Here is a 25,709-nt window from a genome sequence, read left to right as displayed (position 1 = left end):
GCAAAAAAATGATTAGAAATGTGATATGTGAACATTTCCAAAAAAAAAAAAAACGTGAATATGTAATAGGGTGTCCTTATTTTTTCACAAGCTCATATACTGACCCACATGTAAATCAGACAAATCATTTGAAAGACTGAATGGATTTTATTAATGAAGCTGATCAAAGAAAATCTAGTTTTGTTCTCATGTTGCATAGAAACATGTCTCCTCGTGTCCTTCTGTTGGCTCTTGAATCTCAAATAAGAAAAACTGAACAGAATGAAGCTCGTTTTTTTAAACGGATAGTTCTGTTTAAAAATGTCTTTCTTTTTCTATCCTTTTTGCCTTTTCTGCATACAGGTTTCGGCCTGGAACCCAACTTTCAGTGGCCGTCCCCAGAACACAGGGAGTTTCTACTTTGTTACTCAATAAACGCTGACAAAAAACAAAAACAAATTCATCACCAAAATAATCACCTAGAAGAAACCATCCCATTTATATGTCATTTTAATAAATACACAGGCTGAAACAGGAACTTAAATGACCTGATTTGCAAGGCGCTGCAGTGGCTAGAAAAAACCCCAGAAGGCAAAATAGATGGTCTCAGGAGTTGAATGCTGTCATCAGGCAGTTACCGAAGCATCCGGTCAGCAGACATGTTATGCAGCATTACCAGCCCTCCAGCTTCATAGTGGTCACAGTGTGGGCTTGCATGAGGCTGGAAGGCTGCTTTGTGGTTTGCTGCCATGTGAGGCTTGCAGGCGGCCTGACGGGTATCAGAGGCCAGCCACAGACCTTATGTCATCCTGCATCACGATGTAAGGAGTAAATATTTTTCTTGTGTTTGACTTACTTTAAAAGATATAGCTAAGCAGTTACAGATTGCCTTTTGGATTATAGATTTATATAGATTTAGGACCAGTCGGCTTCTAACGTTCTCACTGCGTTGGACAGGAACTACTGATCTACTTCAATTTGTACTTTATTCATGTTCATTATTATTTTAGCCTTAAAGTTGTTGCACTTTTATTTATTCTTGCCCTCATTGGTAGATTCATTTATTGTTTTAATTTATATTTATTGCACAGAAGCATGTTTATCTGCTGGTGGTATGTGTGAAGAACTGTTCAGCTGTTATGTGGGTGATACAAATGACAAAGAAATCTAATCTCATTTAAATTGAAGGCAGAGTGAAAGTTTTTTCCTTCAGCTGCAGTTTCCAATGAAGGAGTTCATTAAGCTCAGGGGTTCATGACCCTTCATAGAGGAGGACAGGAGAGACGTATTGAAAGCAGCAGGAAAGCAATCGACTCGGACTTCAACATCCAATAAATTGAGCTAACTATACCAGTAATCCCAGAGTGGCCTCCCACACTGATCAATAACATTACAGCCAGCTGGACTCAATTAGAAGCTCCCTATTGACAGCTTCCTGTGTGCTAAACTCAGGGCATAGTAACCCACATCAGTTTAGACAGCCTCCCTGCAGCTGTCCCCAGCCAGCACACCCTTCGTCACCAACAGCTACGATAATCCGGTCCCCAATAATGCACATTTCATCCTCTGCAGGCTATTATCAACAGCACCATCACCCCCAACATGACCTTCACCAAGACGTCGCAGAAGTTCGGCCAGTGGGCCGACAGCCGGGCCAACACAGTCTACGGCCTTGGCTTCTCGTCCGAGAGCCACTTGAGCAAGGTGGGGGACATCCCACATGGCTTCTTCTGTTTAATTTCCAACAGAGCACCAGAGTCAGCTGCTCCTCTTGTTTCAGTTTGCAGAGAAATTCGCTGAGTTCAAGGAGGCGGCGCGGTTAGCGAAGGAGAGGTCCCAGGAGAAGACGGAGCTCACCAGCACTCCCTCGCAGGTAACTAGCACCGTTTGTGTAAGCATGCACAGTAATAATGTGCACAATTGTAATGGCCACAATACATCCATGTACAGCGTCTTGCGAAAGCAATAATAACCCTTTAACGTTTTTTACATTTACACACACATTGCAAGCCCAAACGTCAATGTATGTCATAGAGATTTTATGTGACGGGACACAAAAAGGGAAGTGAGACCCAATGTTTCCTAAATGTTCTGGAATTAGTATTTAAAAACTGCAGCATGTAATTGTACACAGCCCCCTTTACTCTGATACCTCCAAATAAAATCCAACGCATCACGGCCGGGCATGGAGAACATGAATGAGAAAAGCTGTCAAAATGACCATGGTAACTCCGGAGGAGCTTCACAAATCCACAACTCAGGTGGGAGAATCTGTTGACAGGACAACTACTACTTGTGCGCAATGCAAATTTGGCCTTAATGAAAGAGTGGAAAGAAGAAAGTCACAAGCCATGTAGGGGATACTGCAAGCATCTAGGAGAAGGTGCTCTGGTCGGATGGGAAAAATTGTTAAATATAGCTGAAATCCAACACCCTGAATTTGCTACCCTTATGGTGAAGCATGGTGGTGGCTGCGTCATGCCGTGGGGATGCTGTTCTTTGGCAGGGACAGAAAAATTAGTCAGGGTTGATGCTCTCCTTCCTATGTAATGAAATACATTGATGTTTGTGGTTGTGATGACTAAAAAACTGAAAATATTTAAGGGTGTGAATACTTTTGCAAGGCTTTTTGGTTAGCTGTATGTTTTTTGTGTTTTTGTTTTTACATGACACTGTTTAAGATGCCCAACTCTTAACACTTAGTGTCTTGTTGAGGCTCCTTTGCTTTCTCTCTAATGGTTTCTTCTCAGGGTGGCGCTGTAAAGAGGAATGTGTTGTCTGTCAACAAACCTGGTAAAAAGAAGGTAAAACAAATTGAGCGAATCCTCCTTTTTTGACTCCGGTCCAAGGCTTTTCCTTCAAGTTTATCCTCAGTGTATGAAACCTGGTCCCCGTAGCTATATTTAGGAAATAGGCCAGTCTTTCCTCGTCTGTTGTGAGAGTGACCACAAAGAACAACCGAACCCAACAGACCCTCCTAACCGGCCCCTCTGTCATCCTCTGCCACTGCTGCTGCTTATACAGACCTTATTCTGTGGTAACAGCCACCAGTCAAATCTTTTCCAGTTAGGCTACATTTTTACTAAAGCGTGAACACTAAAGGTGCTTTGAGAAAAATTCCACCTAATATACAAGCACTGGAACACTGCTTTGTACAAACACTGGAACTTAGAAAAAGCTTGAAGCGTGGGTCTGCCAGAGTTCCTTGACCTTGACCTTTTGGTGTGCCAGTCAGAAACCCCTTTTAGTTGAGAAATGCCAGAAAAGATTCAGCTGACCAACCATGCTGGGTGTCAGATGAGCGTATGACGGCACACAGAGGTTTTTGTGATCAGACACCCTGAGCTTGGTTTTATTTTGCATAGTCTGAGCAATCACAGCCGCAGACAGGACTATAAAAATAAAATGTACCACAGGATCTGACTGCCCTATTTATATGACATCAAGTTCTAATCATCTTATCGGACGCCTAATAGTATGCAACAACACAAGCCAGTTCTCTGGGCTGTAAAATGGGTTCATGTGAAAAAATAATTACAAAGATAGAACATATAACCTGTGCTTTAATGCTGGGCACATACATTAATCCTACAAGCAGAAAGCTGAGTCGCAGCCTGGTGGTTCTGCTTTCGAAGTTGCACTTGTTTCCTGTTTTCATGATGGCAGCAGACCAATAACATCATGGAGAGGTGTGTGAGTAGTCTCTGACGATGTTCTTGGTTCTGTTCCTTCTCTGGTGGGACACTCCCCTCACTGTCCTCTGCACGGCGCTCTTGTCTGCTATATTGCAGCTGCAGCACCATGTCAACACACTCCTGGCGAAGAAGTTTGTTTTAGTTTCCTCAGAAAGTTTTGTCTCTGCTGGGCCGGTTTCAACATCCTACCAGGTGAAATCATCAGAGATCAGTACTCTGAGGATTTAATGCTAATCCCTTCTTCTGCTGAATGGTTTTTGATGTTGAGAGGTGTGCATGCAGAAGATCTTTGGTCCATTCTTTCTTTTTTTCCACACTGAGCACCAGATTGTTCTCTGCCACAGCCCTCTAGCCGTTTGATTTTCTTTTTGGCACATTTATTTATTATTCCCAGGAATAAGACCCTCCTCTGTGCTATCACCTGCAAATCTAACAATATTCCCAATCTAGTATTTACTGTTTAGGTTGTGCTTCTCTTCAGCAGAGACAGATTTGTTCAAAATCAAAGCAGCATGCTGAAAAAGTGAGGAAAACCCAAAATCCCTATAAAAGATTTATTACATATACATAATACACAAAAATATTTTAGGTAACACAGCATATTCCAAAGCAAACCATGAGAACAATGATCTGATTTGTTTTACAAATTCAAAATATTCCTGGTTTTTCATTGATTAGGCTCCGGGGATTTGATTGGACGCCCTATAGTGTCGATTTTGTTCGTCTGGAACCAAGATTCTGATGGGTTACTGGTATGTTTGGGTCGTTGTCTTGTTGAAACACCCATTTCAAGGCCATTTCCTGTTCACCAGAAGGTAACATGAACTCTTCCAAGTAATTTGAAGTATTCCAACTGATCCATGACCCTTGGCATATAAAAATAGAAATGGAAAGACGCTGTTAATCTGAACTGTGTGATACGACCCATTAGACCCTGAGGATGTTACACTTGCTGCCTTTGTCCCTGAATTAAAGACACCTGTTTTCCATCAGAATGAATGACCTCACTGACTGGACTCCCTACTGCTGTTATTTTGAACACAACCCTCTCAATTAATGCTTCTTTTAGGGTGTATTCACACTTGCCACTTTTGGTTCGCTTTAAACGGACCAGAGTTCGTTTCCCCCCTTGGTCCGGACCTTTTGTGCAGGTGTGAATACACTCAAGCGAACCCTGGTCCGGACCAAACAACCGGACCAAGACCCAGTTATGGAGGTGGTCTCGGTCCGCTTCCAAACAGACTCTGGTGCGGTTTGCTTATGGTCTGAATACGAACCGGCCCCGATCCGAACCAACTGCAGAAAACGTACGTCTCTTTGGACATAAAAAGCCACCGTAGCCGATAGCAAAGGTGTACGTTATACTCAAATCATACCTGGCCAGCTGATTGTTGCAACACTGGGCACGCAGAGCACAGCGTCTTCTTCGGCGTTCAGCACGCATTCTGCAACGTTGTTCCAAACTTCGTAAACGTCGTAAAATCTGTGTTGAATGAGCTGCTCTTCACTCTCACAATAATATTGAAGCTGTAATAACGGCACAAATATGCAGAACAGAGGTGCTGCACGCAGCACGTCTACATCTGTTTTCCTAAATTTCCGGGCCTGTGCTCTGTCCCGCCCCTGTCATTTCTGTCCAATGGGACCAATGATCATCACCCGCGTGGCTTTGTTTACAAGTAATAGTTCACTTGCAAAAAGTACAATGTGAAAACAAAACGCACCAAATGATAAAAATAAAGTCCACTTTTGCTCCGGACCAAACAAGCGGACCAAAGGACTTTCCTGGTGTGAAAACACCCTTACACAGAATCAGCAGCATGCATGTCATGACTGCTGAGTCTGTTGGTTTTCTGTTACTCTACTAAAGCTGCCAGTAAATGGTTTACCATGTAGAGATATCATTTCTACCAAAAACTGTGATTGATCTTTTTATTGATGTTGGATTACTATTATTTTGACCACAGATTTATGTACTCCGTGCTTTTTTTGGCCTCACTCTCTTTTGGCTAGTGGAAAGAAAAACAGATTAAAGTTGACATTTAAAAACATTCTCTTAGGGATTTTTTTGCCTCTCCTGTGTGCACTTTACATCATCATTGTCTGCTCCCAGGTCATAATTTAACTTTGAAGTCAGACGTCAGAGGTGTTGGTCTTCTGCTTTAAACTGCTGGCAGTGACAAATGGAGGCTTTGAGAAACTACATTTTCTTATTCAGTTAATTTCATTTTTGACCAAAACAGGAGTCGGCGTCGGCGCCAGGTGACCTACAGTCACCTCTGACGTCAGAGAGCATCAATGGTACAGACGAGGACAGAGTCACACCAAACACACCGAAGCACAGCAAAGCCAGAGCAGAGCCTTCCCAGAACGCATTACCCTTCTCTCACAGGTGAGCCAGAGGCACCACAGAGAAGTCGGATTTTACTGTCGCCAAGATGTCTTGAAGGTGTAATGTGTCAGTCGCCATCTAATTAGTTCTAAGTTTAATCTGCAATTAAATATTCATTATTAATCTGCACCCTGACCCTGGAAGTAGACCAATAAATGCTGATCACCAGGTATAAACCCGGTATTTTTACATGGTCCCTGCCTAAAGCTTAAAAAAAATGAAATTAGATCTTTTTCAAGTCTGGATAGGTTTGAGGGGAATAAAAGAAAATTGGGAGTGGGATAATGTTTGAGTCACCAGACTTGATTCCTTCTTCAATTATCTAAATGATAAAAATCTGAAATTCTGAAAAAAATTGCTTTTTAGCTTGAATATGTGGATGTTGTCCTTTAATGCAAACTCCTTTTAAAAAGTGCAATTTCACACATTTTTTTCTCGTCAATAGCCTCTTAGATTGGGGTTATAAATTGGACCCGTGGAGCTTTAACTGGGCCTGGTTTGGACACCAAACCAACGGTTTTTAGGAAGTTGTAGAAACCGAAATATGATCAAATAAAAATGAAACCTTCATGGTAAATGTTTTTTACTTTTGAGTGTAGAAAAGAACAGAAACTTGAAATACAACTGAACTTCACCATCAGCACATTTAATATTGTGGTTCTGGCTTTGATTGTCTACAGCAAACCTCCAGCTGGAGGAGAGAAGCTCCGACTATGGGGGGTTTGACTCCTTGATGTTGCAAAACAAGGAGCCGAAAGATCTAGTTCCACATGTTTGATGCAGACTGTAGGATTCCAGTTTTGGTGAAACATTTCAACTGCAAACAATCTGCAGAGATGATGGAGTGAAGAAGGGTTCCTTCACAGGCTGTAAAAGTCTGGTGTTTTATTTCACTGTTTTCTGGCTCTTTATAAGTAAGGGAAAAGAAAATGCAGTATGGAAAAATTATTTTTTTTTCCAGACAATATACTTTATCCCTATGTCTAAAGGTTGTATCCTTTTCTCCTTCCTTCGTTCTCTTCCGGTGTTTTCCTTTCTTTCTTCTTTCTTTGTTTCATTCCTTTCTCATTTTCCTTCTTATGTCCTTCCCTCCTCCATCTGATCTTTCAATCCTTCTTTGTATCCATCCTTCTTTTGTTCTGTCCTTCATTGTGTTCTTTCTTTGTTGTCTTTCCTCATGTCACTCCTTACTTTCTTCTCTTGTCCCTCATTCCTACACTTTCTTGTGTTTTGCTTAGGCTTCTGTCTTTCCTTCTGTCCCTCTTTGTTTCCTTCCATGTTTCCTTCAGCACTTTGGTCCTTGTGTCCTTTTTTCTTTGTTATTTTAGTCTATACTTCCTGCCTTCATTTCTTTCCTGTTTTTCCTTCCCTCCTTTTGTCTTTCCTTGAGCCCTTCTTTCTTTCCTTTTCCCTCCTTCCCTTCTTCCTTATGTCCTTCACTTCTCTCGCTCTTCCCCGTATTTCCTTCCTTCCTTCCTTTCGTTCTTCCTTTTTTCATTCTTTCCTTTCTTCCTTCTGTTCTTGGTTGCATCCTTCTTTCCCTCCTTGCTCCATTCCCTGCATCCTTCCTCCCTGCTTGCCTGTCAGTCTCGGGTATTTGCAGGTTCCATATTGAGGCCAGCGTTGTATAGAGAAGTCTGCCATAAATTCACAGAGAATCTTTGCATTTCTATTTAAAACTGGCTGATATGGATAGAGCGCTCTGGAAATTTGACTCTGGAAACGTTCATACGTGTTTTTAAGTGAAAATGTGTAGGAACGCTGGTTAGGATTCACAGGAGGAGAGGATCTGGCTACTTCTGTGTTGGATTCAGGGTGAAACAATCAACTGGAAAATAGTACCTGCTGTGGATTTGATTCCACATCCAATAAACAGATGCCTTTGCAATTTAAAATATTAACTAGAATCTGTTTAATTTAGTTACTTGTGTAAAAGGAAAAGCTACTGTACTGAATGAAACCAAATCACGAAGAGATTTAGCTTGACTGATTGATTGTTGATCTGTATGTTCTGTCTTTGTGGGCTTTGGATTCCCACAGCTGACAGCCTGGCGGTTTTCTGATATTTAATGCAGATCGAGCACCCTCGGTGTTCAGACCAGCTGCTAACATCCGCCTCTCGTTCCGTCTCCAGTTCCTCAAGCATCAACAAGCACTGGGAGGCCGAGCTGGCGGCGCTGAAGGGGAACAACGCCAAACTGACTGCGGCTCTGCTCGAGTCCACAGCCAACGTCAAACAGTGGAAGCAGCAGCTGGGGGCCTATCAGGAGGAGGCAGAGCGGCTACACAAACGGGTACGGCTCTGTCGCTAAAGGCCCCCCATCTACCAGTTAGATCTCAGTTTAGAAGGCTTGTGTTTGTCTCACAGGTGACAGAGCTGGAGTGCGTGAGTGGCCAAACAACAGCGATCAAATCTCAGAAAACAGAACTCAACAGAACAATAGAGGAGCTGGAGTTGGCTTTAAAGGCCAAGGAGGAGGTAAGGAGCAGCTAACGGGGGCTTGTGTTAAAGATATTAGGACTCGGTGGGGCTGACCTCACTAACATTTATTTCCATATTTCACTTTTAGGAGCTGGAGAGACTTAAAGCAGAGGTGGAGAGTGCCAATGAGTTTAGGTTTCAAAAAGACACCCTCACACAGAAACTAAAGGTGAGCAACACTTTGGAGAGACTGTATGAGAGCAGAGGAGCTTCAGAGATAGCAGCGATGTCGAAGAACTACAGAAGTGTCCTCAAATGTTTGGTGGAAAAAAATAAAAGTTTAAAAGGAATCTTTTGTCAAAAGCTCAGCCAGTAGGAGGAAACTCCTGCAATCCATCAAGCTAATGACCACGAATCTAAATTTGATGTGATCTGAATGCTATGCGGCTTATTTCCTGCCAGGTCAAAGTGACACCCGTTTAGATGCAGCCTCTGTTAGCTTGGAAGGGCATTTGTGAAGTCTTTAAAGAGAACATGTGGCTCAGATTTAAATGTTCTCTTATGGCAGCTAACAAGGTTGTTCTTTTTGTTGTTCTTTCTTACTGCACAGACCATGACCCGACCCAACACACGCCATATTAGAATGCAATGTGACTGGGTGATGAATGCGATACAATGGCTCCCAAACGTTTACAAGTCTCCCGACATTTGTCACATTCTGTCACGTTACAACCACAAACTTTGATGTGTTTTTGGGGGGAATAATGTGTTTGATAGACCATCACAAAGTAGAGCATAATCTTGAAAGTGGGAATTTTGTTGTTTGTTTTGTGGCATACTTTTCTATTTAGCCCTCAGAAACCAACCCTAGTAAAAATCAAACTTCACCACAATTATAGCTGAAAGTCTTTTGAGGTGTGTCTCTACCGGTCTGCAGGGACTACAAAATCCATTCCATAGTCAGACTGGAACAAGAGCATTGTAAACTGAAATTTTCACAATTGCGTTTTAGTCAGGACTTTGACTGGACCATTCTAACACAAGCCAGGTATCTGTAACCTGTGGCTCTCAGGGCCCTCCACACCGGCTCTTAATAATATTGGTCAAACATGAACTGAGCAGGGTTGTTTTAATATAAATTGTGATAAAAGCAGATTTATAGCAGTTCCTCTTTGAGGTTTGGTTCAATATATGCATAGAAACTCCACAACAGAATAATATAATAATATTCCTTTCTTCCTCTTTCATAAACATGACATTTCCCATTCAATAGAATGCATTTGTTTTTTTTATCAAATCAATTGATTGTAATTTTGGCATTAAATTCATCAACAAAAACAATGTTTCACTTGGATTTAGGTAGACAAACACAAAATAAATGAATAAAATAAGTTTTATATACATAATATATATATATATATATATATATAACAGCAGTTCAGCATTTTATCAGTCTGAGGCAGGTACTCTGTTGACGTTCAGTGGATCGGCTTGTTGCAAAAGTTGAGTTTTTTATAAATCTAAAACACCGAAGTAGAAATACAGCTCTGCTTCTTTCATTTAGATGTAAAGATTCTATATAGGAAATATATCAGGGTTGATCATTTCTGAAGAGTTTTAAGGCTCCAGGATCGCCCCCCGTTTAGCTCCATTCATTACCTCGGACCAGCTTCCCTGTCCCTGCTGGAAAGAAACGTCCCCACATCATGATGCAGCCACCACCATCTTTCATGATGGGGATGGTGTGTTCAGGTTGATGTGTTGGAGGTGGTCTCTATTTACTAATTTACAGACTTCTTAAGGCTGTTGGTCGCTTTAGATTGTATTTATGGATACCAAAGGAACGGAGCAGAACACCAATATATACATAACTGCAACCATGTTGGGATTACTTGGAAGAGCTGTATGTATAAATAGGATTGGGGTTAAAATGAAATGATTCCAGATTGCAGAGCTGGGAAAAGACTATAAGGAAGGATTTGTTGTTTTTTCTCCCAGGACATCCCTGCTCTGCTAGAGACTACATCAAGCCTTTTATATGCAGTCTTGTTGGGGTTGTTTTTGTTCAGTTTTTTTGTTTTTCCATGATGTTCGAGGCAGGCAGCAAGCTCAATTAGGAGTTGGGATTGATGTCAAAGGTTTTCCAAATTGGCTTTTGTGGAGTTTATAGATATTTTGAAAAAACAACACTTATCCATTAGAAGGAAAAGATAAATATTTAAACTTTTTTTTTTTTTAATCATATTATGTTGACGTAAAAGAATAAGTGAATACCAGGCTGAAGTCACCGAGGTGGTTAAAAAGCTCCGCGGTAGCAGGGCTTTGGGGTTGGATGAGATCCGCCCTGAGTACCTCAAGTCTCTGGATGTTGTGGGGCTGTCATGGTTGACACGCCTCTTCAACATTGCGTGGCGGTCGGGGACAGTGCCTCTGGATTGGCAGACTGGGGTGGTGGTCCCCCTACATAAGAAGGGTGATCAGAGGGTGTGTTCCAACTACAGGGGGATCACACACCTCAGCCTCCCTGGTGAGGCCTACGCCAGGGTATTGGAGAGGAGAGTCCGACCGATAGTCGAACCTCGGCTTCAGGAGGAGCAGTGTGGTTTTCGTCCCGGCCGTGGAACACTGGACCAGCTCTATACCCTCTACAGGGTACTCGAGGGTTCATGGGAGTTTGCCCAACCGGTCCACATGTGTTTTGTGGACCTGGAGAAGGCATTCGACTGTGTCCCGCATGGCGCCCTGTGCGGGGGTGCTCCAGGAGTATGGAATCGGGGGCCCTTTACTAGGGGCCATCTGGTCTCTGTACGAGCGGAGCAGGAGTTTGGTCCGCATTGCCGGCACTAAGTCGGACCTGTTCCTGGTGCATGTTGGACTCCGGCAGGGGTCCAACATGCACCAGGTTAGCACCTTAAACATCAATGATTTCTTTTATTTTCAGAGTTAGCACCTTTGTCACCGGTCCTGTTCATAACTTTTATGGACAGGATTTCTAGACGCAGCCAAGGGCCGGAGGGGGTCTGATTTGGGGACCAGAGGATTTCATCTGTTCTTTTTGCGGATGACGTGGTCCTGCTGGCCCCCTCTAGCCAAGACCTACAACATGCACTGTGGCGGTTCGCAGCCGAGTGTGAAGCGGCTGGGATGAAGATCAGCTCCTCCAAGTCCGAGGCCATGGTACTCGACCGGAAAAGGGTGGCTTGTCCTCTTCAGGTTGGAGGGGAGTTCCTGCCTCAAGTGGAGGAGTTTAAGTATCTCGGGGTCTTGTTCACGATTGAGGGAAGAATGGAGCGGGAGATCGACAGACGGATCGGTGCGGCTGCCACAGTAATGGGGGCGCTGTGCCGGTCCGTTGTGGTGAAGAGAGAGCTGAGCCGAAAAGCAAAGCTCTCAATTTACCGGTCGGTCTACGTTCCTACCCTCAGCTATGGTCATGAACTTTGGGTCATGACCGAAAGAACGAGATCCCGGATACAAGCGGCTGAAATGAGCTTCCTCCGTAGGGTGGCCGGGCACTCCCTTAGAGATAGGGTGAGGAGCTCGGCCATCCGGGAGGAGCTCGGAGTAGAGCTGCTGCTCCTCCACATCGAGAGGAGCCAGTTGAGGTGGCTCGGGCATCTATACCGGATGCCTCCTGGACGCCTTCCTTGGGAGGTGTTCCAGGCACGTCCCACCGGGAGGAGGCCCAGGGGACGCTGGAGGGACTATGTCGGAACGCCTTGGGATCCTCCCGGAGTAGCTGGAGGAGGTATCTGGGGAGAGGGACGCCTGGGTGTCTCTGCTGAGTCTGCTGCCCCCGCGACCCGGTCCCGTATAAAGCGGAAGACGACGAGTACGATGTTGATGTAAAATAATAAGTGAATAGGTAACATCAAGAGGTTACCGCAACCTTAATGCCTGGGAAAGGTCTGACTGGAACTTATATGTTTCAGATCATCAAACTAATTTTAACATGAGCCAAAGATATTCTGACTTAATGCAAATAAATTGTTTTCGAATTACTTCATTTCTGGTTTTCTGCAGTATTAAAATGTATTTATCTCACTACATGGCTTTAAAACGTCTGAAATAAGCACAGCTTTAATTAGCCTTTACAGTCTGTATTTCTTCATTATTGCTTTCATTTGTCCAATGTGTTGTAGTTCTGGCAGAGACGTTTAGGCATAGTTATGCTTTGACAAAACTACAAATCAAAACATATCGTGAGGTCACGTGCCAACGCGTAGGTGCCAACTTTAGTCAACAAAGTTGTATTGAAGCTGTTGAAATTTTAGGAAATATATGCTATTAGGTTACTAACTTTCTAGGTTATTTCACCTTGGTCTAAAACTTAATTCATAAAGGTCTTAGTGTCTTAAATTGTACTAAAACTGAAAGAAACTGTCATTGGTTTAAGGAGAAAAGCTAATCTAACCAGCTTGGCCCTTTTGTAAAAATGTTTCTGCCCCTTCTTGTTAAATCAGAAGTTAACTGTGAATAACCACATTTTTGGGATCAGTCTGATGCCCAGGCCTAATTATTTCCAGACATGAACAGTACCTGTCTGATAGCATGAAGTAGGCTAAAACTTTTAAGGAAGTTCAAGAACAGCTGAGAAACGAAGTCCTTGACATCAATCCGTTTGGAAAGGGTTCTAGGGCTCTAGTTGCCCTGCCAAAACTGCTGCGACTCATCCAGAGGTTGTTGATGACTCAGTTAAGGTCAGTGTTCATAATTCAACAATTACAAAAAGAGACTAAGCAAAGATGGCCTCCATGAGAGAGGTCAAAGTTAAGACCACCAAAAAGAACCTGTATTAGGTTTAGGGAGAGATCATATTTCCTCACAGAGTCAGGTTGGTTTGGAGAGCTTTTTTAATGGATAAACATCATTTTGTATTTACTCAGGTTATTTTTATCTTGTGAAAAAAATGTCATCAGGAACATGTAGGTGTGACAAAAAAAAACAAACCCAAACCAGACGAAATCAGAAGAAGGGGACAAATACTTGTTTTACTGTCCTGCATTTTAGACGGTTTATTTGACACTTTCTTCTTTTGTTTCTGTTAGGAGACGGAGTCGAGAAACCAGATGCTGGAGGTGCAGCTGAGCGACCTGGAGCAGCGTTTGGAGAGCAGCCAGCTGGAGAGGGAGACCTACAGGAACAACCTATGTTCCCTGCTAGAGCTGCTGGACAGCAAGATCTTCGAGCTGACGGAGCTGCGCGACATGCTGGCTAAGCTGATGGAGGGCAGCTAGAGGGCCGGCAGCACCTCCGCCGACCGACATCATCACCAACACAACTTGAAATCTCTTCTTCTTCTTTTTTTTGTACATGTTCAGAGTTTACATGCATTAAGGGTACACGCACATCGTCACTTCAGCGCACTCAGATGGTTTACAAACAGCCAAGTGAAGCCTTGTCTTTGCTCCGCTCTGGAAAACTTTGTCACTATAATTTAGATTTTTCACCACCATCATATGCTAAACAATTGAGCTTGGGTGCGACACTGGAGCCAACTGAGCTCCATGATTATGCTTCAATGTTTTCCTCGCTGTTCACTGAAATCAGCCAAACGAGCTCCTCCGAGACGGGATTCTTTCTTTACTCGCAGGATTTAGAGATAATCACAGAAACTGCCACACGAGGATGTCGGTTTGTCTTATATTCTTCTACAACCTATGAGCAATACACTAAAGAAGAGTCTATGAACTCTTCCCACTCTCACTTTCAGGTCATTTTCCTGCTCCTGCAGATTGGTTCAAACCTGAAGCGATGCAGGATTTTATTAAGTCTTTTCTTTCTGTTCTTTTGTTTCTTTTGTGTGGGTGACTCAGATTGTTTCTTTCCTTTCTTTCTGATGCATTTTGAAGTGCAATGGTTGAATCCTGTTTTTTTTATTATTTATTAATGAAATATTTAGAATAATGAACATTGTAAAAACGCAAGAGATGGTTTAATTTAATTTTATTGTTTGTATGTGGCTGTGAAGGTGCAGGATATTTCTGAGCGGGAAAGGAAATGCGATCCAACTTGTTTTTCTTTTGCCAAATGCTGTTTTTCTGTGCAGATTTGAACTCTTGTTGCCTTGGGCACTGAGATGCATCAACGGTAGCTAACTGACGGTACGTTTTGGGTTTTTTTTTCCTTGTGGGATTACCTGTTGCCAAAAATGAAAGCATACTCTACGGTACGTTCGCCTGCAGAACACTAAGGGCTTGTTCTTGGTTCGGGTCAAACATGGGGTGATTTTGGCGGCGACCTTCAACTTAAAGGCGATGATGTACATTGTTGCTGAAAAGGGATTTGGATAAGAAATTGAAAAGTGGATGAAAACACTTGCTGATAAACACAAATTGTAATTTTAAGTTTATATTAAAACTAAATCTGATGAAGACCGTGCTGTGGTCTCCTTCTGTTGCAGCTCACGATGAATCGGAATAGTCCTCCAGATCAAGAAAAATGGGAAAACTGAGCGCTAACATCAGAGACTTGTATAAGTTCTTTCTTTGGTTTATTTAAAACTAACATTTGTAATGATTCAAGCTAGCTTGATTTTATTCAGAGATTGATTTCATTTTTTGAACACCTCCTATTGAGTTTTAAGAGAAACAATCCACCGCTCCCTCAAAATTCAAATTTCACCCAACTCCTGGGGATGTCCTAATCCAATTTTTATTGGTCGGATGAAATATGCTAATTTTGTGAGACAGGAATTTTGGGTTTTCATGAGCTGTATGCCAAAATCATCCGTATTAAGACAATAAAAGACCTGAAATATTTCAGTTAGTGTGCAATGAATCTAAAATATATGAATGCTAAATTTTCATCATGACATTATGGAAAATAATGAACTTTATCACAATATGCTAATATTTTGAGAAGGACCTGTATGCTTTTAATACTTGGTCAGGGCTCCTGTAGCAGGAAAACTGCATGAATTGACCATCCTGGCCCAGTTGCTTTCAGAGTAACCTTCAGCAACATCTTGGGATTCTCCTTAAATAGGTCTTCCTTTCTAATCATCCATCCTCAAGACTCCGGCTATCCCTGTGGTTTGTGCAACTTTTTCTACCACACGTTTTCCCTCCACTCAACTTCTATGAATTTGCCTGGATCCCAATGCTTCTTTTGCAGTGACCTTATAAATAGGCTCACCCACCTAGTGAAGGATGTCTGACTGAAGGCATGACAACAGCTAGGTGAAGAGTATTTTATGATTGTAGAGGACATATCACGTCATTATCTTTTAGAATAGTCTTCATTCACTGGCCACTTCATTAGGTACACCTGTCCAACTGCTCATTAACGCAAATCACATGGCAGCAACTCAATGCATTTAGGCATGTAGACATGGTCAAGATGAGAGACTGGTTCGAGCTGATAGAAAGGCAACAGTAACTCAAATAACCACTCGTTACAACCAAGGCATGCAGAAGAGCATCTCTGAACGCACAACACATCGAACCTTGAGGCAGATGGGCTACAGCAGCAGAAGACCACACTGGGTGCCACTCCTGTCAGCTAAGAACAGGAAACTGAGGCTACAATTCGCGCAGGCTCACCAAAATTGGACAATAGAAGATTGGAAAAACGTTGCCTGGTCTGATGAGTCTCGATTTTTGCTGCGACATTCAGATGGTAGGGTTAGAATTTGGCGTCAACAACATGAAAGCATGGATCCATCCTGCCTTGTATCAACGGTTCAGGCTGGTGGTGGTGGTGTAATGGTGTGGGGAATATTTTCTTGGCACACTTTGGGCCCCTTAGTACCAATTGAGCATCGTGTCAACGCCACATCCTACCTGAGTATAGTTGCTGACCATGTCCATCCCTTTATGACCACAATGTACCCATCTTCTGATGGTTACTTCCAGCAGGATAACGCGCCATGTCATAAAGTACAAATCATCTCAGACTGGTTTCTTGAACATGACAATGAGTTCACTGGACTCAAATGGCCTCCACAGTCACCAGACCTCAATCCAATAGAGGACCTTTGGAATGTGGTGGAACGGGAGATTCACATCGTGGATGTACAGCCGACAAATCTGCAGCATCTGTGTGATGCTATCATGTCAATATGGACCAAACTCTGAGGAATGTTTCCAGTACCTTGTTGAATCTATGCTACAAAGGATTAAGGCAGTTCTGAAGGCAAAATGGGGTCCAACCCGGTACTAGCAAGGTGTACCTAATAAAATGGCCGGTGAGTGTGTATTTCTAAGAAACTGAATTTTTGGGCTTTAATTAACTGTAAGCCACCATTATCTAAATGAACAGAAATACGTGTTGAATTATATATTTTTGTGTATACTTAAACTTAACTGTTAAATACTTTACAGATGTTACTGGATGGCTTTTTACCTGATAAACTAAATACTACATATAAAATAAACAGTCTGTTTCCACTAAATATACCATGCTTCCAAGGAAATAATGGAACCTTAGTTCAGACTCGTATTTAAACGAGAACTTTGAATGGAAGTAACACTTCCTCGATGGAGAAAACCAGAATAACATATTTTAACCAGATGTATTTGAACTACCTTTACAGTGGTGTAAAAATAAATCACTAATATAAATTAATTTTTGCTGCTGTACCAAAAAACAAGCAAACTATCTTTTAGTTTGAATACATTTACTGAGTGGGAGAGAAATAATATTGCAAGAAATCATTTTAAACCAAATCACTGGTGGAATAATTTTGGTGCCTTTAACAATTCCTTTAAAATGAATATAATTGAAACATATTTCTCTCACCACCACACACAGCATGATAAAAACTACCAATTTCTGCAACTATAAGAGGTAACAACCATTAGACACCATCTAAATACCAACTGTTGTCCTCGATTGATTTCTGTCTAATGGACACAAACATAAACATGTGGAGCAGGTATAGGGCAATGGATAAATATGAGGTAAAGCCACTGGAACCCACTGGTAAGTATGGTGAAGAGTGGATGATGAGGGCCTTTTTTTTTTTTTCAACCAATGGCCCAGAGGATCATGAATTTTGAACCTTTTAAGAAAAACTCTGGTAGACTTGCAGTCATTGGGTGTTTTGGATGTACAACGATCCAAAACAAATGGCCACAATAAACAGAAATGGTTGACCAGACCCAAAATTCAACCTCCTGTGATCATCTCAGATTTGATTTTCCTGTTTAATTTAACAGGCTGTAATTTAAAAGGTTTAAAAGATTTATAATGGTCTCGTTCTTTCACATAATGGGTGTGTAAACATCAGAGCCACTGTGTATACAATGTTTTCAGCACATTGACATGTTTACTTACCAGCAGCCTTCACTTATTGAATAACTTGTTTCAGATCAGCTTTCAAAAATCTGAATGATAGAAATTTAATAAGACAAAATTTTGGTGCTTTTATTATGAAAGGAAAAATAAAGATATTTGTTGGTTATGGAAAAGCAGAGGAATGGAATAACAGAAACTTTATCAAGTACATTTAAAACAAATCTTTCAAATATGACGCTTCAATAAATATTTCAATACATTTAGGCATGTGGATGCATTTCTCATGATTTACATTTGTTTACAGTATAAATCATAAAATGACTTTTTTTTTTCCAATCTTCATTATTGCACATACGTTGTGATGGGTTTGTCCTCCTTAGGTCGGTCTCATGGAAAAGTTGTAAAAACGGGATGAGAGTTGAAAAAAAAAAAAAAAGGGGGATTCTACAAACCAGTAAGCCGGAAAAAGCAACAACACAAACCCAAATGCATCAGCTGTGGCGGCTTCACAGGGGTGTGCAGGGAACAAGGAGTTGCTTGCAAATGAATCATGGCGGCTTCGACCAATACAGCGAGGCCACAGTTAGCTTAGCATAAAGATAAAAACAAATGGTGTAAATAGTGTGCTCTGTGTTTGTCCTGTTAAAACAAATTCCAAAAGCTTGAAGAAACTCCTAAAAATGTTACATCAAACTTCTCTCCAGAAAACAATAAACAGAGAATAGAAATTTTGTTGCTGGGTTTCAGTTCTCAGTGCCGGACACATGATTATCTTGGTCAATTCACAGACATTTAACTGAAGCTAAAATTCGGATTTAGGGAGTAATCAGTACTGTACAACCCGACAGCTTAGTAGCGTGAACACTTAAGGCTAAAAACATGATCTGCTGATCTCCACCGTTTAGGAGGATCTGAGGCCTTAGAACAGGATTTCTCAAACTTTTCAGCATGTGACCCCCAAAATAACAGTGCCAGAGACTGGTGACCGCCTAAAATACACAATTTTTACACTATATTTTATGAATAAATTTAGAGAGCGAATGATAATTATATTTTTAAATGTATTTTTTTTAAATGACATTTGATAATTCAATTTCATACCCCTTCCCATACCCCTCAGCGGTCACATCATGACGATTCTGAAAATCATCTCTCATCCTCCCACTTGGTGTCCCGCGACATCCCCCCACTTTGGGAACCCCTGCCTTAGCACCTAATCAACTACCTAGGCTGTAAACAAAATAAAAATAAATACAACTGTGTAGGCTGTGGTTGCAGTTCGCAACTCTTCATTTGTTAATGCTTTGCTAATCTAACTGAAAGTTATAAATCGGCATTCAACAAATATTAAAAAGAAGAAAAAAACCAAACAATCCATTTACCTATAAGGAAAAAAAGAGAACGTATCTCAGAATAAAGCCACAGAACATTAAGTTGATTTTCAGGATAAAAAAAAACATGAAATAAAAAATCTAATAATCACTCACACACCAAACGTAAACACCAAGTCCAGAAACAAAAAACAGTAACCCCACTCCCCCCCAAAAAAAACAAGGCAGTCAAAAAAAGACGAAGATAAATGATCGCTGTAGAGATGAGCACCTGCCACCAGAGGGCGGCAATAAAACCGGGATCAGAATGTAAAAAATGTGTTTAAAGTATTTCTTGATCTACATCAAAATACCCCATAGCCTGCTTATATCAGCTGTTAATCTAATCTTATTTTAACCATATAAATATACTTTTCAAGGGTTTCTACATCTGAAACACTCCTGCCAGCTCAGTTTCTTCCCAGTGAAGGCCATCAACCAACAACTGAGATCATGAGTAAACAGTATAGTAAATTTGTCATTTTTCATCTCATATGGCAGTAAAATAAGACAGTTACTCAACCGCGATCAAAACTGTATTCATATACCTCCTTATCCTTGACATAGAGGTGATAGTTCATTAAAATACTGACTTGGCATGAATAGCATCTAACCTCGGCATGGGCCAGTTACCGTATCAAGGTATACTGAGGTTTGAGAAAGATACGCCTGTAAAACCACTAAATGTTTCCTTCTTACTGTCGATACATTTTAAATGCTGCACACTGCTAGTCAGCTGGTTGAAAGAAGGCTAGCTTACTTAAGTAGGACAAATAGCCCAAACTGATAACCAGCTCATATCAGTTTGCTATACTTGTGCTAAAGACGTAAGCTAGTGCCATAAGCAATTTAAAACTACTCCTTAAATTAGTGTTAAATAAATATATAAATGACAAAATAAATAATGTTATAACATTATAATAACTGTCAATATGCTGTACTGTTCTAGCTTCGGTGAAAACTCTCGCTTGCCTATTTTAATGAAAAGGGAAATTAGATCATGTTAAATTTATATGTTGGAAATTTTGACCTAAATACAGTGAGAAAGTGACGTCTTTACTGAAGGTCGTCATACGACGAGAATCTCATACCGACCCATGCCAACTCTGCAGATGAGAAGTTTTGAAGAGGAACAAGTCCTCGGCTGGAGGACACAGAAATCATGGGGACACATTATTTGTGGTGCACAAACTCAACCTCAGCCTGATCTGGAGAATAAAACAAAGAAACTAACAGCATTTCAGAGAAAAAGCAGTGAATAGTCAGTAAAACACATTGTCTATGAGGTGTAGGTTTGTTAGAAGCTAACTGCTTAAATGTTTGGGGGCACTTCTATAAGGTTTTCAGGTACTACTGATCAGTAGAAATAGTTGCTGTGAAGTAAAGTTTGAAGGCGTACAGTGAAAGCATCGAGTCAAAAGCTGATATCTGTCTTTACAGCAGAAAGGACCAAGTGTCTCCTTCGTCAAACAAACCCATCACAACGAGCTACAGTACGACTCTGATGTAACAGGAGGTTAGAGGTTGTGCCCTCGCCAAGACTGCAACAGCAACACGTTAAAAACGAGTAGCATCTTTACAAACACGAGTACGAAAACAAATGTGGCTGATTTAGAAAAAAAACTTTTGTTGTTCTAATTGCACCAAGGTGCCTTCAGGTAACCCTGGCTTGTCTGCTTGACTCAGCTCATCCTTTTCTCTTTGTTTTGGCTGCACAGAATTATATAAAACAAAGTTCAACATTTGAATTTCTTTTTTTTAACTGCTTTAGTTTTCCCAGTCAGTGCAAGGAAGGCCTTCGTCCTCAGACTCTGAATCTGGCGAAGCTTCCTTGATTCTCCTGAGAGCCTCGTGGATGCTGCGGGTCAGGGCATCGGCCGAGTGCAGGAAGCTCTTGGGGCGGCGCTGTTGCTCTGCGCGGGTGCGGACCTTCTTCAGACGGACACCCTGTCGGATCTGAGCCAGGATGTTGTTGCTGTCGTCGTCCGGGTCGGGCCCGAGGACACGCAGCTCAGCCTTCCTCAGGTGGAAGCTGCCCCGCTTCAGTGAGGCTAACACTTCGTCCATGGGTGAGCTCGCTGTGAAGACACAAGGTTCAAGTTTTAAAGGAACCAACTTAATAAAACAAAATCACAAAACTAATTAGTAGCAATGACTCTTTAAAGGCTGTTTCTCCATCGTGTTACCCTGAACCTTCACCTTCACCTGTAACCAGAGCTGTTACTCCTCAGTAGCCTTCTGAAGGACAAAAGACAAAAAAATACTCTTGTGAAAATAAAACCCTGGGATTTCTTTAGCATTAAAACTTTGAGCTCAGCCAATCAAACTTGGCCCCCTCTCCCAGATTCCAACAAATCTGTCCTGGACTCTGGATTATATCCCAGAGGTCAACAGCCATAACTTAAGAGTTACACCCTAAAACAAGCTGTGGTTGTAGCTATTTTTATGTGTGCTTCTGAAGATAATTGCTCTAAAACATTCTTAGTAAACAGAAAATAGGAACTGCAGCGGTGCTCAAACTAAGATGATATAATCATATCATAACTGGAAAACTGTTCCACTCTTATATTTAGCACTGTCCCTCAAAGGAAAGCTCAACCCTGAAACCCTGAAGGTTTAGGGTAATTTCCCCATCAGGACCTTTTTCTCGTAGTTTCTACCTGTTTTATCCCTGGCAGATGCAATGGGTGTAAGTGGGGATATTGGCCCCCGGAAAAATTCTGGAAATGTTTCCTGAAGTGGAAACCGGCCTCATGGAAAGTGAGAATAAACCAAAGCAGTAAACTCTGTGCACAGTTCAACTAGGAGCAGATCCAGCTTTACAAGTGTTATAAAGAACGTGTTATCCAGGTAAAGGCACATATCTTCGAATAAATCCTTAACTAAAGTAGGTTGACCAGCATGGTTTTCCTCACCCTTCCTCCACTGCGAGGAGTCCAGAGACGCAGTCTTCCTCAGCTTCTTCCTCGCAGTCAGCAGTTGACTGCTGTCAAAGAATCGAGGGGAAAACGGAGCCAGTGGTAATGAGGTGCATTCGGACTCGCACTTTTGCTGCTTCGTCGGGCTGGTTGTTTGGTTCTCTGTAGGATGAAGCGATTGAGGAAATGGAGGAGGCAGAGGGGGAGGCGGCGGGGGCGGTGGAGGAGGAGGTGCAGCAGGTGGTCCCATCGAGAGTACAGATGGAGATGATGAGAGGGGAGGCAGCGAGAGGAAAGAAGGCAAAGCTTCAACACTTTTGAGGTCGATGGGTGGTAGAGAGGCGCTGTCCCAGCAGTAGACATCAGGTGGAGGAGGAGCAGAGAGTTCAGGTAGGTCAGAGATGGAGTCGGTCTGGACGCTGACTGCCTGGGTGCTGGGCTGCTGCCCTGCTCGCCTTCCGCTGTGAATCTGAGTCAGACGCAGACGGCTGGACCTTAGAGTCACTTGACCTGGGTAATGCTGCATGTAGAGACGAAAAAACAGTCAGCACTGACATGCATAGGGCAGCATTCTGACTACTGGACCTTACAAACACAAGAAGACAAACACCTTAAAGCACACAAAATGTTCATCTTAAACAGCTTCAAAATGCAACTGGTAAAATGAAATAATAACACAGAAATGTGAGGGTTGAGTGCAGAGCCAGGTGGAGTAGAACGTTGGCAGACAGGTAGATCTTCACCTGTCTTAGGCTGCGAAGTCTGTCCAGAGTCCTCTTCCTTTCCTGACTCACTGATATATTTCTCTTGGCTTCATCATCTTCTGTAGATTCTCTGACCTTTAAAAACAAACAAACCTATGCTTTATATGCAGCTGTGTAAATGTTTTAAGTGGTGGGATTCAGTAGTAATGGATGGTTTATTATCTCTGTTGAACAGAACCAGCGGTTCCATAGCTGTTGCTAGCAACTCTAAAAACTGGGACAAAAAGGTGCTGAGAGGGAGTTTATTAGAAGTTGTTCCGCACAATGTTGTGTATTCTTACCACTTCAACTTTTTATATTTGGTCACAATATAACCACAAACCTCTAATCTGGTGCTCTGGCTCTGATAATACAAACCAGAACCTTTTGGCCTGAATGCAAATGGCTGTTTTTGGTGGAAAAGATATAGCAGATCACCTTGAACACACCATTAACAGAGTGAAACATAGTGAAAGCACCATCATGCTGTGGCAATGCTTTTCTTCAGCAGAAGCTGGGAATAGTTGAAAGAAAACTTGCTGCTGTCAACTGGGTTGGAAGTTCACCTTCCAGCAGGGAAATGACCCTAAACATACAGCCAGAGCTCCAAAGGAATGTTTTAGACCACATGTTGTGTGTTAGAATGGCCCAGTCAAAGTGCAGAGATGTGTCTCTAAAATCCTAATAAAATACATTGAGGTTTGTAGTTGTAACATCACAACTTGTGCAAAAGCTCTAGGTGTGTGAATACTGGGATCCAGTTTCTCCTCCATGAACTGAATTAACCTGACAGGATAAATCAGTTTAAAAACACAACAGTAATAAATCCTGGGGTACTTTGGATCTAACCTCTTGCAGTACCTGCAGAGAGTTGCAGTCAGCTTTGCATCCCTGGCGCTGCTGGATTTTCTGGTTGTGATTGAAGATACAGATTTCCTGATGACGAGAAATAAAAAACAGCCCATAGTGGTGTAACAACCCTAACCAGCTTATGCTTTAAATGACCAACTAGAAACATCTGGCAGCATTTAGAGGAGCATGTACAGTGGTGAGAACAAGTATTTGATACGCTGCTGATTTTGCAAGTTTTTCCACTTGGAAAGCATGTAGAAGTCTTTCATTTTTATCATAGCTACTCTTCAACTGTGAGTGACAGAATCTAAAACAAAAATACAGAAAATCACTGTGTGATTTTTAAGTAACTAATTTGCATTTTATTTTATGACATACGTTTTTGATACATCAGAAAAACAAAACTTTATATTTGGTACAGAAACCTTTGTTTGCAATTACAGATATCTGATGTTTCCTTGTAGTTCTTGACCAGTTTTGCACACACTGTAGCAGGGATTTTGGACCACTCTTCCAAACAGATCTTCTCCAGGTCCTTCAGGTTTTGGGGCTGTCGCTGGGGAATACGGACTTTCAGCTCCCTCCAAAGATTTTCAATTGGGTTCAGTTCTGGAGACTGGCTAGGCCACTCCAGGACCTTGAGATGCTTCTTATTGAGCCTCTCCTTAGTTGCCCTGGCTGTGTGCTTCAAGTCGTCGTCATGCTGGAAGACCCAGCCACGACCCGTCTTCAATGCCCTTACTGAGGGAAGGAGGTTGTTGGCTAATATCTCCTGATACATGACCCCATCCATCCTCCCCTCAATACGGTGCAGTTGTCCTGTCCCCTTTGGCAGAAAAGCCAAAGAATGATGTTTCCACCTCCATGCTTCACGGTAGAAATGGTGGTCTTGGGGTTGTTCTCATCCTTTGTCTTCCTCTAAACACGAGTGGCGTTTAGACCAAAAAGCTCTATTTTTGTCTCTTCAGACCACATGACCTTCTCCCATTCCTCCCCTGGATCATCCAGAGGAGGAATAGAACAAGGCTCTAGGCCTGTCTGGACATGTGCTGGCTCAGCCACATGTCCAGACAGGCCTAGACACGGCTGGTTTGAGCAGGGGGACCTTGCACGCGCTGCAGGATTTTAGTCCATGGCAGCATAGTGTGTTACTAATTATATATGAGACTGCGGTCCCAGCTCTCTTCAGATCATTGACTAGGTCTTGCCTTGTAGTTCTGGGCTGATCCCTCACCTTCTTCATGATCATTGATGCCCCACCAGGTGAGATCTTGCATGGAGCCCCAGACCGAGGGAGATTGACCGTCATCTGGAACTTCTTCCATTTTCTTAGAATTGCACCAATAGTTGTTTCCTTCTCTTCAAGCTGCTTGGCTATTTTCCTGTAGCCCATCCCAGCCTTGTGCAGGTCTACTATTTTATCCCTGATGTCCTTCCACAGCTCTCTGGTCTTGGCCATCATGGAGAGGTTGGAGTTTGTTTGACTGAGTGTGTGGACAGGTGTGTTTTATACAGATAATGAGTTCAAACAGGTGCAGTTAATATAGATAATGAGTGGAGAACAGGAGGGCTTCTTTAAGAACTAACAGGTCTGTGAGAGCCGGGATTCTTATTGGTTGTTAGGTGATCAAAAACCTATGTCATGCAATAAAATGCTAATTAATTACTTAAACATCACACAATGTGATGTTCAGGATTTTTATTTTAGATTCCTACACTCACAGTTGAAGAATATCTATAATAAAAAAAAATAAAGACTTCTACATGCTTTGCAAGTGGGAAAACCTGCAAAATCAGCAGTGTATCAAATACTTCTCCCCACAGTATATCTTACCTTCTTGTTTTTGAGGTAGACTTTCTTGGCGGTGATGCGGCCCCTCCGGGCCTCTAGTTGCCGTGTCCTCTGCTGGAGGACACAGAGTTCCTCATGTCTGAGGGGCGATGGTGGGGATGCAGGTTCTTCCTCACCCTTCATGGCATCTGGGCTCTCAACGGCATCATAGTACACCACCTCATCCTGTCGCTCTGGTAGGAAATCAGTAGAGATTTAATGAAATTTAACCCAAACTAGAGCTCCTGTGCTTGTGTGCAGTCCTCT

At 42.1% G+C, this 25,709-nt stretch overlaps 2 protein-coding genes across 5 annotated transcripts in view; one reads left to right on the top strand and one right to left on the bottom strand.

The window, feature by feature from the left end:
* The window catches only part of LOC124872569 (homer protein homolog 1-like), a 32,193-nt gene extending 17,329 nt beyond the window's left edge, over window positions 1–14,864 (top strand). The window contains exons 3-10 of one of the 3 annotated variants that reach the window (XM_047372734.1): window positions 1,552–1,683; window positions 1,760–1,852; window positions 2,730–2,783; window positions 5,918–6,066; window positions 8,201–8,360; window positions 8,435–8,545; window positions 8,637–8,717; window positions 13,537–14,864. In XM_047372734.1, coding sequence (XP_047228690.1) covers window positions 1,552–1,683; window positions 1,760–1,852; window positions 2,730–2,783; window positions 5,918–6,066; window positions 8,201–8,360; window positions 8,435–8,545; window positions 8,637–8,717; window positions 13,537–13,725 — 969 coding nt within the window. In that variant the 3' untranslated portion in view covers window positions 13,726–14,864. Of the gene's footprint in view, window positions 1–342; window positions 1,684–1,759; window positions 1,853–2,729; window positions 2,784–5,917; window positions 6,067–8,200; window positions 8,361–8,434; window positions 8,546–8,636; window positions 8,718–13,536 lie in introns of all 3 variants that reach the window. The other 2 variants (XM_047372732.1, XM_047372733.1) reach the window with 2 other exon arrangements.
* Window positions 14,865–17,831: 2,967 nt separating this feature from the next.
* The window catches only part of jmy (junction mediating and regulatory protein, p53 cofactor), a 40,439-nt gene continuing 32,561 nt past the window's right edge, over window positions 17,832–25,709 (bottom strand). Inside the window, exons 6-10 of one of the 2 annotated variants that reach the window (XM_047373317.1) lie at window positions 25,446–25,636; window positions 23,609–23,695; window positions 22,760–22,855; window positions 22,014–22,536; window positions 17,832–21,176 (exon numbers count right to left, since the gene is read on the bottom strand). In XM_047373317.1, coding sequence (XP_047229273.1) covers window positions 20,866–21,176; window positions 22,014–22,536; window positions 22,760–22,855; window positions 23,609–23,695; window positions 25,446–25,636 — 1,208 coding nt within the window. In that variant the 3' untranslated portion in view covers window positions 17,832–20,865. The remainder of the gene's footprint in view (window positions 21,177–22,013; window positions 22,537–22,759; window positions 22,856–23,608; window positions 23,696–25,445; window positions 25,637–25,709) is intronic. The other variant, XM_047373318.1, reaches the window with a different exon arrangement.

This window comes from Girardinichthys multiradiatus, chromosome 8 (genome assembly GCF_021462225.1).
Source record: "Girardinichthys multiradiatus isolate DD_20200921_A chromosome 8, DD_fGirMul_XY1, whole genome shotgun sequence".
Taxonomy (NCBI): Eukaryota; Metazoa; Chordata; class Actinopteri; order Cyprinodontiformes; family Goodeidae; genus Girardinichthys; species Girardinichthys multiradiatus.
The sequence above is the reverse complement of the archived record's forward strand: the minus strand, read 5'-3'. Positions and strand labels throughout refer to the sequence as shown.